This window comes from Mesoplodon bidens (genome assembly GCF_964165515.1).
Source record: "Mesoplodon bidens genome assembly, chromosome: 11".
NCBI classification, from domain to species: domain Eukaryota; kingdom Metazoa; phylum Chordata; class Mammalia; order Artiodactyla; family Ziphiidae; genus Mesoplodon; species Mesoplodon bidens.
The window spans coordinates 63,358,466-63,375,774 of record NC_138167.1 but is presented as its reverse complement, the minus strand read 5'-3'; the positions used below and the strand labels follow the sequence as shown (position 1 = coordinate 63,375,774).

General features: G+C 50.6%; 1 protein-coding gene across 3 annotated transcripts in view; it reads right to left on the bottom strand.

Moving 5' to 3' along the window:
* SCUBE1 (signal peptide, CUB domain and EGF like domain containing 1) overlaps window positions 1-17,309 on the bottom strand; it is a gene marked incomplete at its 5' end in the record, with an annotated part of 129,984 nt that overhangs the window by 95,884 nt on the left and 16,791 nt on the right. For all 3 annotated transcript variants that reach the window (XM_081249522.1, XM_081249523.1, XM_081249524.1), the window contains one exon: window positions 12,009-12,137. In XM_081249522.1, the coding sequence (XP_081105648.1) occupies window positions 12,009-12,137 (129 nt within the window). The remainder of the gene's footprint in view (window positions 1-12,008; window positions 12,138-17,309) is intronic.

Genomic DNA, 17,309 nt, shown 5'->3' with positions numbered 1-17,309 from the left:
GGCCGCCTCGTATTGCGATGTGGTCTCTGACCTGAACATGCAACCAAGGGGAGAGCAGGAAGGAGAGGCAGCAAAGGCTCCTGACGCCCGCTGGGTGCCTCCCTGCCGCCACACGGACCACCTTGCTTGATGCCTACACCTTCCTCCCAGGAACATCATCACCTCCGTTTGGGGTAAGAACAGTGAAGTGCTGGCCCCAAAGCACTGCTAGGAAGGGAGCTGGGAGCCAAGGCTGATGCCTCTGCTTCCTAGGTCCCTGCTCTCCCCGCATCTACAACAGAGGCTAGAAGGAGCTGGGCCTGGAGATGAGGACAGGGACTCCTAAGCTCAGCCAGCCACAGGGAGCTGCAGTCACGCGGGCTGCTAAGAGCCCCCCACCGCCCGCCCCTGCTACCGCCACGCAGATCTCAGAGTTCTGAGAGCGCGGAAGCTCTGCCCCCGTGCCGGGTTCGTGCGTGCCCCATTGTCAAACCACACTCTCCTGGAGAGTCAGCCCCCTTCACCGGCCAACCGCCCATCCCTCCATCACACAAAGCAGCCTGCACTGGGCCCAGGAACGCAGGGCTAAGTCACTCTGGAGCATGGCTCTCCGGGACCTCCCGGGGCAGGAGAGACCTGCCCCTGGTGTCCAGGGACAAGCCAGGAGCTCAGTGCTGAGGCAGAGGGCAGCCTGAGGGGGCTGTAGGCCCCCAGGGGAAGGGTGTGCAACTCAGGGAAAGCTTTCTGGAGGGGCTGATGCCCGAGCTGAGTCGTGACAAGTAGGCGTCAGCCAAAGAAGGCAGTAACGAAGAGCATGAGGAAGGGTGATCCGGGCAGAAGGAACAGCAGGTGTAAGGATATGCCAGAGCAGGAGAGCGGGGTACCATTTAGGGAAATGGAAGCTGTTTGCCATGCTGGAGAGTACAGTTCTGAGAAATAAGGAGAAAGAAGCAGACAGGGACTGCAGTTGGTAGGGGCGAGAAGCTTGACCATTGTCCCTGAGGACACTCCAGGCCACCAAGTCATCGAATCACAAGGTGTTGGAGGGAGAAGGGCTCTGGCACAGCAGCCAGGCCAAACAGGGGTTCCAAACAGTGCTCCTGACCCCAGGGACCCTGCGGAGGTGGGGATGGGCTCCATGGAGAGCAGGGCTCTCATCCCTGCCAGTCTTGCCTCCCATTTCAGCCAGAGAAGTGTGACCACCGTATGATCCTGCTTGAAACAAATGGTTCTGCTGATAGAAACAAAACCCCATGAAATCTCAAAACCATTGGTCGAATCCCACCCCTTATTTCACAGATGATGGGGAAACTGAGGCACAGAGAGGTAGGGAGTTTCCCAAGCTCCTCCAGCAAGTCCACGGCCCAAAGAGCCTGATTCCTGGCCCGCTGCCCTTTTCCCCCAGCACTCGCCTGCCCCTTCTGTAAGAAGCATCCCGCTGCTCTGCCCGACCCCTTCCCCCTGGCCCCCAGTCCTGAGCTGGCTGCGGGCTTGAGGCTGGAGAAGGCCACTCCACCCCCCAAAACACACCTGGGTCTCAATCAATCCGCCTCCCTCCCTGCTCCAGGATCTCCCTGGTTCTGTAGTGACTTGGGGAAAGAAGGAAGCCCATTTATAAAGATGCACACTGTTGTCCCGTGTGTTTCTTTTCTTCAAGCCAAAGAATTTCCATCAGATTAACAGTTGTAAAAAGCTGGGAGGAGAAGCAAGTCTGGATCCAACTTGTCCTTTGACAGCAAAGCCCTCCAACCAAGTGTGTTTAGACCACGTGAATGTGGGCCAAGACTAGGGAAAAGCAGGGAGGGGAGGGCGTAAATAGAACAGGAAGAAACCTCTCCAGTTTACCTCGAAAGATACTGGTGTTTATGGAGTAAGTGTGTGACTGTCCGAAGCTGTTTAGTTTTACATTAAAATGTTCAGCATTTTTTTTTCCCAGCAAGAAATGCATTTGAGCTGTTGAAGTATAAAGACAAATAAACAGAGGCAACTCGAGCCTTCGTTAGGGGTTCAAGGGAGCAACACATTGTCTCCAGCTGTCCTCCAGGATGAGAGAGGGCGCCTTCAAAAGGGCTGGAGCGCGGCCCTTTCATCCTGCCAGGGACCAGCCCGGCGCAGGGAGAGCTGTGACCGCTGCGCCGACGCGGAGCATCTGGGCCTCTGCGGTGCTTCCCTCCCACACGTGCAGCTCGGCCCCTGGGCCCTGCTGCCGTCTCCCAGGCTCCTCTCCTCCTCTCCTCCTTCTGCCTGGTGCCCTGTGGTGTCACCTGCACATCTGATCCTACCAGACCGGGATCATGTTCATTTTGTAGAAAACGAAGCTGAGACTGAGAAAGAGGGGACAAGGGTCCAAGGTCGCAAGATGAGTATGTGGCAGAGCTGGGATTGGAAGCCCTGATGCCACGTGACCCCTGCCGATGGATGAGCACGAGAACCAGTGCAGGAGGAAGGAGAGGTTTCTGACTCGGGAGGGTGGTGAGCAGTGGCTCACTTGGCAGGGGCACCGTGTGGAACACAAGGAACAGTCCCCAAGTGTCCCCAACTGTCCCCTGAGCTTCACCCCCAGCTCAGGGACGAGGCTCGTCCCCCTGCCTCTTCGCCAGCTCAGAAAGGACATCCATTTTCTTTAAAAAAGTATTCTGACTTTGCACACCAGGAATGAGTGATAATTAGATAATTCACATCTGTTGAGCCCTTGTTGTGTGCCAGGCACGTGCCTTGCAAAGCTTCTCTCATTTGGCCTCTGCATCACCCGTCAAATAAGCACTGCTATTAGCCACACCGTACAGATGAGGATACAGAGGCCCAGAGATGTGAAGTTACCTGCTCACGGTCACACAGTTAAGTGATGGATCCAGGATTCAAAGCTAGGGAGGCTGAGTCCCGATGCTTCTTGAGGGCAGGGACTATGTCATCCATCTCCCAACTGTGAGCTCCCAGCACAGGACATGGCACTGGGCAGGTGCTCATGGAATCTTATGAAACAAATGAACGTTAAGAGCTCTGGATTTTGACGCTGTTTAGAAGCTCTAGGCTGTCACATTCTCCCTGAACCCCAGACCTGACTACCCCACAGACTTCTGAATTGTATACCATTTCCATTCAGATGGCTACTGATTATCTCAAATTGAAATTGGCCAAACAGACTCTTAGCCCACCCCGCTCCCCATCCCAAAATCTGTCCTACCCCCAGTCTTCCCCATCTCAGCCACAGCAGCACAGCTACACAGTAACTCCGGGCAAAAAAACAGTAGTCCAGGGCTTCCCTGGTGGCGCAGTGGTTGAGAGTCCGCCTGCCGATGCAGGGGACACGGGTTCGTGCCCCGGTCCGGGAAGATCCCATGTGCCGCGGAGCGGCTGGGCCCGTGAGCCATGGCCGCTGAGCCTGCGCGTCCGGAGCCTGTGCTCGGCAACGGGAGAGGCCACAGCAGTGAGAGGCCCATGTACAGCAAAAAAAAAAAAAAAAAAAACTAGTAGTCCGTCTCGATTCCTCTTTTCCCCTCACTTCTTACATCTAGTCCATCATCAATTCATTTTGGCCCTGTTTTCAAAACATACATGAATTCAACCACTTCTCATTATTGCCACCACTGTCACCTGGCCAACCAACATCTCTGACCCAAATCGCCACAGGGGTCTCTGCCTCTTATTCCAGGTAACACATTCTCTATTGAGCAGCCGGAAAGCAAATCTCTTAATTAAAATGCCAATCCCTGGGCTTCCCTGGTGGCACAGTGGTTGAGAGTCCGCCTGCCAATGCAGGGGACACGGGTTCATGCCCCGGTCCGGGAAGATCCCACGTGCCGCGGAGCGGCTGGGCCCGTGAGCCATGGCCACTGAGCCTGCGCGTCCGGAGCCTGTGCTCCGCAATGGGAGAGGCCACAATAGTGAGAGGCCCGCGTACCGCAAAAAAAAAAAAAAAAAAAAAAAAAAAATATATATATATATATATATATATATATATCAATCCCTGGTTAAAATGTCCCATGGTTTCCCAACTAATTTAGAATAAAATCTCAACTCCCTTCTAGGGCCCAAAAGGCTGCACATGACCTGGCCCTGCCTGCTCCCAACCTCATCTCCAGACCCTCTCCCTCCCTCCAGATCATCCGGGCACAGTGACCTGTGCCCAAACTCACCCAGCTTGTCCCCACCTCGGGCCACTGCCTTTGTCCTCCCCTTCTGCCTGGAAAGAAGGTCTTCCCTAGATCTTCACAGAGCAGCTTCCTCCTCCTCTCTGAGGCCCCCTTCCCCAAGTGCCGCCCCCGCACCAAGAACATGGATGGACCTTTGTAACTGCCTTGACAGGTAGAGTTGGGTGAAAGTGACTTCTGAGACTAGACTGGAAAACTTCCATGCACTTGTGTCTTATTCTCTTGGGACCCAGTGGCCATGCTGTGAGGAAGCCCACACCAGCCCATGTGGAAAGATCGCACCGAGAGGCTGCCCGTCAGTGTTCTGGCTGACAACCAACATCAACCGTTAGACGTCAGCAGAGAAGCCTCCGGATGAGCCCAGCCCCCATCAAGTCATCTCTGGCCTCACGTCTTCCCAGCTGAGGCCCCAAACACCGTGCAGCTCAGACAGCCGTCCCTGCTGCGTCCTGTCTGAATTCCTGACCCACGGAATCTGCAAGCAGAGTCAAAGGGTGTTTTATGCCACTAAGTGTGGGGTGGTTTTTATGCAGCAATAGTAACAGGAATGCCACCCTCTCCAACACTGTCATCCTGCCTCCATCACTTTCTATCACCTTATTTTATTATTTTTCCCTGGAGTTGACCTGACTGAGCCTACTTTACTGAGTTATGAGTTTACTTGTGCACTGTCTTCCCCCCTCCCTAGTGCGGGTGCTTGGTTGCTTTTGTTCACCACTCACTTTATCTTCAGCACTTAAAACCAGGTCTGGCACACAGCAGGTGCTCAGAACAATTTTTTTGAATAAACAAATGGATGAATACTGGGCTGGAGGCTTGTGTCACTGCGAATATAGCCCTTTCTACCTGTCATTAGAAGCGTGAACATTTCTGTGTTTCTCATGAACCTGGCAGTCCTGTGACACATGCTCCATCTAACTCACCTGGATCTCTGCTATGTGCCCAGCACAGACGTTTGCTGAGCTTGAGGACCCTCTTCAAACTCATTCATTCATTCATTCTACAAATGTTTATTATGTGCCTGTGATATGCCAGACACCACACTAGATTCTGAGGAAGAAGACAAGATAAACAAGATAGCTTCTGCCTGGAGGAGAAGGGAGGACCCCAGCGCAGAGCCACAGTGCAGGTGTGTACGACGTGGTCACAGAAGACTCTGGAGCAAAGGGAGATGGAGGTTGGGTCTCGAATGACAAGTAGGACCTCACCAGGTCATGCTGGGGGAGGGGTGTCAGGGAGCAGCCCTGAACTGCAGGGAGGGGTAGAAGGACCGGGTGGATTTAAGGAAGGCTGGGCCAGAGGGCGCAGGTGGGCAAGGATGAGAGGTGAGCAGAGGAGGCTGGCAGCAAGCACCCTGGCCTGAGGGCTTCGTGAGCTGGCGGGCAGAAGAACTCGGTGCTCCTGTGAAAGTGATGGGAGCCACACGAGCGGGTTCAGTAATAACAGGGCTCTGCTCGTTCACACGGGGTAAGACAATGCCCCAAAGAAGCTCAAGGGTGACACAACGCTCCTGCGTGGGCAGCAAGATCCTGCCTTGGCCTGGGAGGCAGGACAGATCTGGGGGAAGTCTCTGGAGCAGGGGCCGCCCTCACGCCCTTCAGCACGCCACCCACCAACCTGGCTTGGCAGATGCCAGGGTTTCTCAGTGACTCTGAAACTCAGAGCAGGGCATATCTAACCCCCAGTGAAGGAAGCCCCTCCCTGATCTGCACCAGCCCCCCAGAGCTGGTTCTGTTGTCATGGTGCCATGAGGCAAGGGGTGCGCAGTGGCTTACAGGCTTGAACTGGCAGATGCACAGACCTGGGCTCTGGTCCCAGCCCTACCACTTACTGGCTGTGTGACTTTACATAGGTCACTTTCCCTCTCTGAGCCTCAGTTTCCTCATTTCTAAAGAGGGGATACTAATGGCTTCTGCCTATGCATGCTGTGAGAACTAAACGACAGAATGTGAGCATGACATCCTGGGTGACTCCAGGTGCACGGCAGAGGTGCGGCCGAAGTTCCCTCATCTCACCTAAGAGAAGCTGACTACCTAGCACAAGGCCTGGCATACGGTAGGTGCTCCATAAGTGTTAACAGGAATGTAGCGATCTGGTTAACAAAACAACTGTTCTGTTGAAACTGGCTACAGATGACTCCTCTTCATCAGGGGAAAAAGTGCTGAGAAGCAAGTCCAAAATTCAGACTGCGGGCAACCTGAGAACCATATTTTTCAGTAAGTCAAGATAAAGACTGGGGTCCCAGAAAACATCTGGCTAAGTGAACTAATGGCTTTAGGGAGAAAGGAGCCTTGCTTTGTGGAGTCGGGAAAAAATTATCCACTGCTGGTTTTAATTTAAGATGAAAAAAATCTTATTCTATTAGCCTAAATATTGCTCTTATGTCCAATTGCATGGAGTTTGGAATAATATTTTTCAAACAGAACTACTGCTATTTCAAGTAATTACAATGCTAAAAGCAGTCATTTGGGGTTGAGCAAGGATCTCATCATGGTTTCAATTCCCTCTGGTGTCATTTTCTGTTATATTTGAGAAATTCCTCAATAAAGATGTCAAATAGAAAAAGGGTTTTACTCCCCAGAGGACAGATTTGGCCATCCTCCAGGACACAGTCCCAGGCAAACCATCTCCACAAGAAAATAACCTCATTTGCTCAAAAAAAAGAGAAAAGGTTCAACTGTGAAAACCCAGGCAAGAAAATAACCCTTCAGCCGTCAGCCTCATTTCTCCTAGTTAGCTCAGAATGCTTTTCAAACTGTGCTGACCAGGCTCGATTCCAGCCATCACCCCGAAGGAATTCAGTGGTGGTTGAGAGTGGAATGTTACAACCGGACGAGACTTTTGACCCAGACTTGGAGACAAAACAACAGGAGACGCAAACAGGCCTAACTGTCCCTGACGGGTGGTGGGTTGTGGAGTCGGGCTCTGAGTGACTGACCAGAGATGGTCAGGACCGCGCAAAGCAGCGAGGACATAGAACACAGAACCTTCCAACCACTCGGTCAGCTTCTCACCCCCACCAAACACCCACTGAGGGCAGACCCTGTGCTGGAAGCTTCATCAGCCAGCGTGAACACAATTCCTACTGAGACCGAGCAGGCAGTCAAATGACCAACAGGTTGTGAGCAATAGGGAATGGTGGGGAGTGCAGCAATCGGGGACATACACACACCCTCCAAAGGGGGCGGCCACAGTGCGGCTCCTGCTGGTTGCTGCTGGTACCGCACTGAGACGTGGGCAAGAGATGCCCCTGCTCTTGGCTCCATGCCTTGAGGGTCCCTGTGCTGCCCCGCCTGCGGCTGCAGCCCTTCCCACACAGTAAGGAGTTCACAAGGGGTCATGGCACCTGGAACACATACCCATCCCTCTAGACCACATTCTGGGTGTTTGAGACCCCAAAATTCCCTGTCCAAATGGCCCAAGCCTGTCTCTTCTCAGAGGGACAAATAACAGGACCAAGCCAAAGGGAAGATGGTTTGGGGGCAAATGGCCAGAGCTTACACATTCAGGTTAGGGTGTCCTCAGGCTCCCTGTGGTGTAGGATGGAGCCAGGGGTGAGAAGAAGGGGCGGAGAGCAGGCACTGCCCACGCTACCACTTTCTGGCACAAAACTCCCAAGGAGTCCTAGATTTCTAACTTCCAGTCTAGCCTTCCAAGTCATTAGGAATACCTGTCAAGGTAGAAAAGATTGAACATATTCTAGTTTGAAGCTTCGTAATGACTTCCACATTTGACCACATGGGATATGCACCCCTGCCCAAGTCCCACAAAGTCAGGGGCCGGGTGACTATGGCCAATCAGGAACAATGCTGGAAATACTGATTTTTATGTGACACCCCTTGATTTATAAACGTTGACAAATAATTCAATCACCACCACCATCGTCACGGTCATATCATCAACACGGCAGGGAGAGACCAAACACGTTTACAGGCTGGAGGAGGGCTGTGAGCTGCCAGCTTGAAACCTCTGCAACAAAATGACGACAACACCCAGCACCCGCAGAGAATTTCACATCAGTACGTTCAGCTCTCCAGGTCTACTTTCATATTTAATTGTCACAGTGACCCCGAGACAGGCATTTCTGACCCACTCTGCAGTTAGGGGCACTGACACATGGAGAGTCAGTAACTGGTCTCCAACATAGAACTCGTGAGTGGTGGTGACAGAATTTGGGCCACATCTTCCAAATGCAAGTCCAGCTTCCTCGTACAGCGTTACTTGTTTCAGCCAGTATCTATAAGCCTCCATGATCCTGACACTGTGCTGGGCACTTTTTCAGCATTTTATGGGTGAGGGGGTTGCGGCTCTGGGAGCTTACGCGGTCAGGCGGGGCTGGAGCCAGTGGGAGCCAAGGTCTGTCTTCTCTAGAGCCGGAGTTCCGTCTTGAGAAGGAAAAAGCCCAAACATAAGGAGGTCTGTCGGGAAGCGTCTGCCCCAGCTAAAAGCAGAGGAGCGACAGAGAGAGCCTTTTGTCGGCTGCCATATGTGTGACTTAGAGCCGTACGAAGTTGCAATCTGTGCTCGGAGGCGGGGGTGGGTGGAGTCTTACCCAGTTCCTTAAATCGATTAGTGTAAAAAGAATCCGCTGTGGGGCTTCCCTGGTGGCACAGTGGTTGAGAGTCCGCCTGCCGATGCAGGGGACGCGGGTTCGTGCCCCGGTCCGCGAAGATCCCACGTGCCGCGGAAAGGCTGGGCCCGTGAGCCATGGCCGCTGAGCCTGCGCGTCCGGAGCCTGTGCTCCGCAACGGGAGAGGCCATAGCAGTGAGAGGCCCGCGTACCGCAAACAACAACAACAACAACAACAAAAAGAATCCGCTGTGAAAATCCTGTTGAAACAAAGACCTGCACAGACTCCATTAGTCTGGAGGCGTTGGGTACACCTGCCGTAGCCAAGAACAAGGGTGTTTACAAACAGATGACTGCCCAGGTAAGAGAGCTGTGACAAGGAGGGGAGCCTGTGTGTCCCACACAGCCCGGGGGCTGCAGACAGCAGGCCTGGCCCCCACAAGGTCTCGGGGGCGTCAGACCAGCCCATCGCAATACATCTGGTCTGCAAGTCGATGACCAGACCGATGCCCATTATGTTTGTGTGCTCGGGGCCAGGCACTCTCAAGATGCTCGACATCCACGATCCCACTCAGTCCTCGCAAGAGCCGTGCAAGACAGAGGGCTGCAAATTCTGTTTTACAGGTGATGCAACTGAGGCCTGGAGGCGAGGTGGCCAAAGGTCACACAGCAGGTAACTGGCAGAACCAGGATCTGAGCCCAGAACTGGCAGTTCCCAAGGTCCGTCCTCCTGACCACTGGGGATGCTGCCTGCTGCTCCACAGAGACTGTCAGCTCTGCCTTCATGGACTAATCAATTTCTGAAATGTACTCTATCATCTGAAAAAAGGGACGAGCAACTAGTAAAGTTAAATGCTTATGCTCCTGGGAGGATTAAACGAGAGAAAACTTGAACAGCACTGAACTTGGCGTCTGACACAATGAATGGTGTACAGCCTCGGTTCTCCGCGATCTCGCCAAAGGCTCTGCCTGCCTCGGCAGCCCCACCTCCCGCTCTTCCTCCCCGGCCCCCCGCCACCCCCAGCCCAGCCTCAAGGAGCCACCCACAGCTCTCCACGCAGGATCTGCCCTCGACCCAGTAAACTGCTCACCTACCTTTGGAGATCCTGTTCGATGCAGTTCCCCTGAGGAGTCAGGCCCCCCGCAACCCCATGCAGGGGTAGCTCTTCACAGACCCCTCTGGGCTTTAACAGTCCAGACCTCCGTTTTGGCAGTTATTTGGGGTGTAATTACATGTTTATGGATCTGTTTCCCATAACACGCTCATCTGAGATCCAATATGCATTCAACAAAAACAGGCAGAGGAACTGAAGACGAATACACCACTAACTCTGGAAAAGTTTCAGAGCACTTGGGATGGCAAGCTTCCTATGCCATACACCAAAAAACCAGCTGGCACAATGGAAGGTTTACTGAGCCCTTCCAGGAAGCACTGCATCAAAAGCCATAAAAAAAAAAATCCAAATAATCCTTTTGACCCAGTAGTTCCAGGAAGACTTGCTAAGGAAACAGTTGGGGAAACAAGAAAAAAAGTTTTATGCCCAGAATCACCTCTGGATTCTTATGGTAAAAACAAACAAAATAAGCAGGCAGTTTAAACGTCCAACCACAGAAGGGTGGCTGAGTCACCTATAGTAATACTAATGCTTGTTTGTTGACTATTTATACTCACCAAGTGCCAGCCACTTCACTGTGCCATTTTATCCTCACACACAACCTAGTGAGGCAGACAGCGTGTTACCTCTGTTGCAGTCACGGTGACAGGAACTGCTCTGAGGACCGAGAGCCCTGGGACAGGCACACTTCTCAGCCGTCCGGGCACGATCGCAATTTCTGCTCACAGCAGCGTGTGAGACAGCTGCTCTTCACACCCTCCCTTTACCAACAAGTGACTGAGGCTCAGCGATGTTAAGAACGGGTTCACAGCCACACCACACTCCGGCCAAGACCACGGTCTTACCCTCTAGGCTCCAGCCATCGTTCCCCAGGTCACTCAGCAGCCGGTAGCAGAAGAGGGCTTGGGGGTCGGGGCATCTGCTTTGAGACCATGTGGTTTCTACCAGGAGATGTTCCTCCTGCCACAGGCTGCAAACCACCTCTGTTATGGGCTGAATTACATCCCTCCAAAGATGGCGAAGTCCTGACTCCCAGCGCCGGGGAAAATAACCCCTTCCGGAGGTAGGTTACTGGCAGACGATCAAGGTGAGGTCAGTAGGGTGCACCCTAATCCAATATGACCGTGTCCTTAGAGAAAGGGGACATCTGGCCACAGAGACAGGCACGCAGAGAGCAAAGACAATGTGAAAACAGAGGGAGAATGTGATCTACAAGCAAAGCAAAGCCTGAGGCTACCAGAAGCTAGGAGAGAGGCATGAAAACAGGCCTCAAAGCCCCCAGAAGGAACCCACCCTGTTGACACCACAGCTTCCTATTTTAGCCTCTAGAACTAAGACAGGATAAATTTCTGTAGCTTAAGCCACTCAGTTGTTACTTTGTTACAGCAGCCCCGGTTGTGAGTCACTTATCAAACTATGAGGCAACTAGGAAAAGAGTGATAACAGGGGCCAGGTACCTGATCGCAGCTACAGTGTAATCACACCTGGCTGCAGAGAGACGCCTGAAGGCAAACACACCAGTGTAACCAAGATACTTTCCAGTTTTTCCTTGTTCTTCTACGTTTTCCCAATTTTACCCAGAAAGTTTGCATTACTCATAAATTTTATACAACTGTTTAAAAAATATATGTATTTGAACCAGGAGAATCTGGAGGTGTGTAAGAATCCTTGTTATGGGCTGAACTGTGGTTTCCCCCAAATTCGTTTGTTGAAGGTCTAAGCCCCAGTACCTCCGAATGTGACTGTATTTAAGATGGGACCTTTAAAGAGGTAATTACGTTGAAAATGAGTTGTTGGGACAGCTTCTACTCCAATATGACTGGTGTCCTTATAGGAAGAGAAGATTAGGACAGAGAGAGAGAGAGAGACAGGTGTCAGATACCTGCACGCAGAGAGAAGACCACGTGAACACCCAGCAAGAAGGGGGCCAGCTGCAAGCCAGGGAGAGAAGCCTCAGAATAAAAAGAGACCCATCAACACCGTGACCTCGGACTTCTAGCCTCAAGGACTGTGAGAAAATAAATTCTTGTTGTTTAAGCCCCTCAAGCTGTGCTTTTTTGTTACAGCAGCCCTAGCAAACTAATACAAGGAACCAAAAGAGGGCAATCCTTCCCACTACCCCCCACACTGCCAGCTGGAGCTGAGAAACAGGCAGGGTGTGTCCAGCGGGCAGGGCACAGCTGCTTCACTCACCCAGGCAGTTGTGTCCATCGTGTGCCAGCATGAAGCCGTCAAAGCAGGTGCACCTGTAGTTCCCCGGGATATTGATGCACTCGTGGACACAGCCCCCGTTGTAGTAGTCATTCTCACACTCGTCGATGTCTGCAAAATGAGGTGCATGAGAGTTGTCAGAGGAAGAGCCTGGGGGTCCCCTCTCCCCCCACTGCTGAAGTCACCAGGACACGAGTGGTTAGGGGATGACTCAACAGGTATTCACTAAAGTCCTTGCTGGGGGCGGGGGACGCAAAGGTTACAAAGATGAAGATCCTGGCTCTGCCACAAGGTTGGCCGCCGCCTTGAGGAGCAGGGCCACGTGCCGGGCATGTTTGGGGTGATTTTCAGATCCCCCCTACAGAGAAGCAGGCAAGATTCCCACCCATATCTCCCCCCTTTGAAGCCCTCTCAACACTAACAGCACGCAGGGACCCTGTCTAAAATGCCTCCAAACTGCCTCTTTTCAGGATATTTGAAAGCTTCCCAGAGGTGGAGACCTCATTACTTGCGAGGCAGGGTTATGAAATAAATGAACTTTGCACACCACCAAAAAATGTAACCTCTGGAATGAGAGAGAAGTCCACATACTCCCCCCAGAGTTTCCTTCCAGATCAGTGTCTGAAGTCTGAATTTCTACTGCTCCTTGTTACAACAAAGGCTTCTGTCTCATAAACAATGGCCAATAGCCTTTGTAAAGGTCACCCTTTTTGCTGTTTTAAGTCTTTCTCAACATTTCCCATCAGGGGCCAAAGAGCTATCAGTTCTGAAGTTCCAGAGAGATCTGAGACACCCTGGAGAGCAACAGAAGCGAGTCTAGTTAACATTCAATGAGCTCCTTCTGTGCCCAAGTCCCGGGGGGCAACACCAGGCGTCATCATCCACCCAGTCCCCGTGCTAACTCTGAGACATAGGCACCATCGTTGTTATTCCAATTTTACAAGGGCATAGAAGAAGCCGAGGCACAAGAAGGCCAAACCCTTGCCAACGGTCACACACCTAGAAGGGCTATAAGTGGGATTCGACCAGTGCAACCCCCCAAGGCAGCAGAGGGGAGGGGGTGTTCAACCTACCCACCCAGACCTCCACAGGCTCTGAGGAGAAGCAGGAAAGGGGGCAGCCAGAAGTGTCCCACAGCAGAACCAGAAGTTCCCCAGTGGAACCCGAAGTGTTCCCACAGCCAAACCAGAAGCAGTACTGCCCCGTCTCAGCAGTACTAGAAGTGCTTTGCAAGAGGTACCACGTGGGAAGAAGCAGTCTCTCCTCTACCTGGTCAAAGAGGGATTTTTGAGGCCAGGCTCCAGCTATGAAAGCCAGGAAGGGGCCAGCCTGGAGAGAGGGAACTGAAAGCAAACCTGGCCGCTCCTGCAAATGCCTGAGGAGCTGGCACAGGGAGGCATCCAGCTCCATGTTCTCTCCAAGCGGTCCAAGGGCAGAGCTACTCACAGCAGGGGAAAGCCAAGGGGGCCAATTAATGTTCCAGGGTAGGTATGTCCATCTGGAAGACAGGGCCTGTCTCAGGAGGTAGTGAGCTCCCTGACTCTGGAGGTGATCAAGCACTGTCTGGGACACTGCCAGCAGAGGGAATAACTTCATTGAAAACTGCAGCACTGAAAGTGCTAGAAATAGGGTCTGAGCTGCGCAGCCTCCTCCTGGTGCCCACCCATCCTGCCATGATGAGGGAAGAATAAAGTTGCCTGGATCCCCAAAGGTGCAAGAGACGGGAGGTTTCCTGCCTGCAGAGGCCATCAGTGTCAGCTGGGAAGCAGGCTCAATTCTGTAAGTCATTTGAATTGTTTTTAATCATTATACTTAATGTACTTAGAAGTTTTAAATAACATTAAAGCAGGATGTAAGATTTTGTGTTTGAAAGGGCACATGGATTTATAAAGACAGATACTGATTACTTCCCAATCTCTGCAGCTCTGACCTTTTGCTAGAGCCCCAGATACACCAATCCAACCACCTCTCCCCCTAGATCATCCACACTCACTGCAAAGGCAACACGGCCCAACTTTAACTCATCAGTCTGCACTTGCCTGGGGTTCCCCATTGCAGTGAATACTGTTACCCTTCCACCTCTCCACTGACACCTATCAGCTACCAACACGTGAACCTTCTACACTCTTAACATGGGTACAGCCTGCTGACTGGTCATCCGTTTCCACCGCCTGTACGCGTGAGCATCATCTCTCATCTGATCCGAATCAGCAGCTCGCAAACTGCTGCCTCCCTCCTTTCCTTCATTCAAGCAGGTGACTCAAAAGAAGACGGCCTGATTCCACCTGTGGGGGTGGAGCCTGGTCAGTCTAACTCAGACAGTAGGTGGCATAGCAACTGCTATGGGTCCCAGGGTGGGCACATGACTTAGGCTGGATCAGTCAGACCGAGGGGAAGGACTTTTTAATTTTTTTTGGCGGTACGCGGACCTCTCACTGTTGTGGCCTCTCCTGTTGCGGAGCACAGGCTCCGGATGCGCAGGCTCAGCGGCCATGGCTCACGGGCCCAGCCGCTCCGCGGCATGTGGGATCTTCCCGGACCGGGGCTTGAACCCGTGTCCCCTGCATCGGCAGGCAGACTCTCAACCATTGCGCCACCAGGGAAACCCGGGAAGGACTTTTATTCCATGCTTGGGCAGAAGAATTCTTTCTCTCTCATGCTGTACCTCAGTATGCAGGTATCTACTCCTGAAACGTATACCAGCTTATTTAATTTTCACAGCAACCCTCTGGAGTAGGTATTTTAACTCCATTTTATGGTTAAGCAAAGTAAAGGGCAGAGAGGTAATCGTTCAAGGTCACATAGTAAGTGGTAGGGCAAGGATCAGAACAAGTGTCTTTCAGTTTACAAAGCCCATGTCCTTTCTAGTAAGTTAGAATGCCCATGACATGCCAGGCATTGAGAGGCAAAGCACTTTATGTATGTTATTGCACTCTTGGCACATTTACCCTATGTACCAAGAAAGTGTAATCTAATCATCAAAACATCCATTCACACCTTCATCCTTCCACTTGCACCACATCCATACACACACACACACACACAGACACACACTTGTGTGTGCACCTATCCATCAACCCAGCTAGCCAGCCAGTCAGTCATGCATCCACTCATCCAAACATCCATCCACCCACCCGCTATCCATCCATCTAGTCACTCCAATAAGCTATTCATTCAGATACCCACCCAACCATCCTTCCATTTGTCTATGCATGTTAAAATCTATCCATCTCAATATCCAGTCAGCTGACCATCCTTCCATTTATCCAATCACCTATCCCCCCATCCACTTATCCAGTCAAACATCCACCCACACAAACATGTATCCATCCATCTAAATATTCAGCCAGACACCCATCCTTCCATTCATCTAAGCATCTATTTATCTAAATACTTATCCATCTAAATGTCTAACCATCTATCCATCTATTCATTGATCCAAACACCCACCCATCTATCCAAACACACACACACACACACACACACACACACCTACTTGTTCATCCATCTATCCAGCTAAACATTCACCCAGCCATCCAACCAAACACCTATTCATCCATCCATCAGTGACTTCAAACATCCTCCATCTAAACAGCCTACAAAATACATACAATAAGATTTTCAAAAAGAACAGATGTTAGGATGAAGAAAAAGAAATGAGGGTTGCAGAATAAGGGAAAGCTGGGGAATGTAGCAGAAATACATTTGGTAATTCCAGCACAATTACAAAAGGAAGGCCACAAATATGACTTTGAGTTTCCTAGAAACCAAGGCAAGGGAGGAAACACAATCAGTTATAGAGTGACCACATCCATAAAATTCAATTGAACAAGCTGTTTTCAGGGTGATAAGGTCTGAGAAAATTGTCTTTCCCCAATTAGGATAATCATACACCCATATTTGCCTGGCATAGTTCCAGTTTATGCCTGTTGTCTGGGTATAATTTTTAACAGCAACATTTTCACTATCAAAATGATAAACTACTTGATCACCATACACAAAAGACATTATAAAGAGATTGCTGGATAGTCCATAAAACAACTCTAGCCTTTTCCTTCCTCTGACTCCCCATATTGTAGGCCACAGTGGGTGCTGATGGGCTGAAGAGTGCAGGAACGTTTGCTGCTCACATTTCTTCCCTTAACCCAGTCCCAGAGAATTCCCCCAGATCTGAGCACCCCTTAGAATTGTCGGTTCCTCTCCAGTCCCCAGACCTGAAATGCCCTCACAGGCTTCTGAGGCCAACCTGCTTTACCCACCCACCCAGCATCCATCCTGAACGGAGAACGTCTGCTCACAAACCAAACCTTCCCTCATTTTCTGTGTATGTGCCTTGAATTTTTGTTTTTTAAAATCATGTGAGCCTCCTCCTTTAATACATAAGAGATAAACACATAAACAAATCAACCAAAAAAAAAAATCCCTGCCAAAGCTAGTAGATTTATTATTGTAAAAAACATATCAAAGAGCCATCGGCCCCAGAGGAGGTCCTGCAGGCCTCCAAGATGCCCATCAGTCTCAGACCACTTAAAAAAATTTTTTTTTATTGAAGTATAGTTGATTTACAATGTTGTATTAACGTCTGCTGTACAACAAAGTGATTGTTATATATATATATTTTTTAAATATTCTTTTCCATTATGGTTTATCGTAGGATACTGAATATAGTTCTCTGTGCTATATAGTAGGATCTTGTTGTTTATCCATTCCATATACACTAGTTTACATCTGCTAACCCCTATCTCCCACTCCATCCCTCCCCCAAACCACTCCCCCTAGCAGCCACCAGTCTGTTCTCTATGTTGGACCACTTTTTAAGGACTGTTAAGGTCAGAGAATGAGGAACAGGCAGTTGGAGAGCGGAGAGGGTAAAGGAATGGAGGGGGGCTGAGCCAAGCTCTCTAGATATTTACTCTTTTTTTAAAATTTGAAGTATAGTTGATTTACAATACTGTGTTAGTTTCAGCTGTACAGCAAAGTGATTCAGTTATATATTTTCAGATTATTTTCCATTATAGGTTATTACAAGATATTGAATATAGTCCCCTGTGCTATATGGTAAATCCCTGTTGCTTATCTAGTTTATGTTTAGTAGTTTGTATCTGTTAATCCCATACTCCTAATTTATTCCTCCCACACTCCTTTTCCCCTTTGATAACTATAAATTTGTTTTCTATGTATGTGAGTCTGCTTCTGCTCTGCATATAGAACTATTCGTATTATTTTTTAGATTCCACATGTAAGTGATAACATATAATATTTGTCTTTCTCTGATTCACTTCA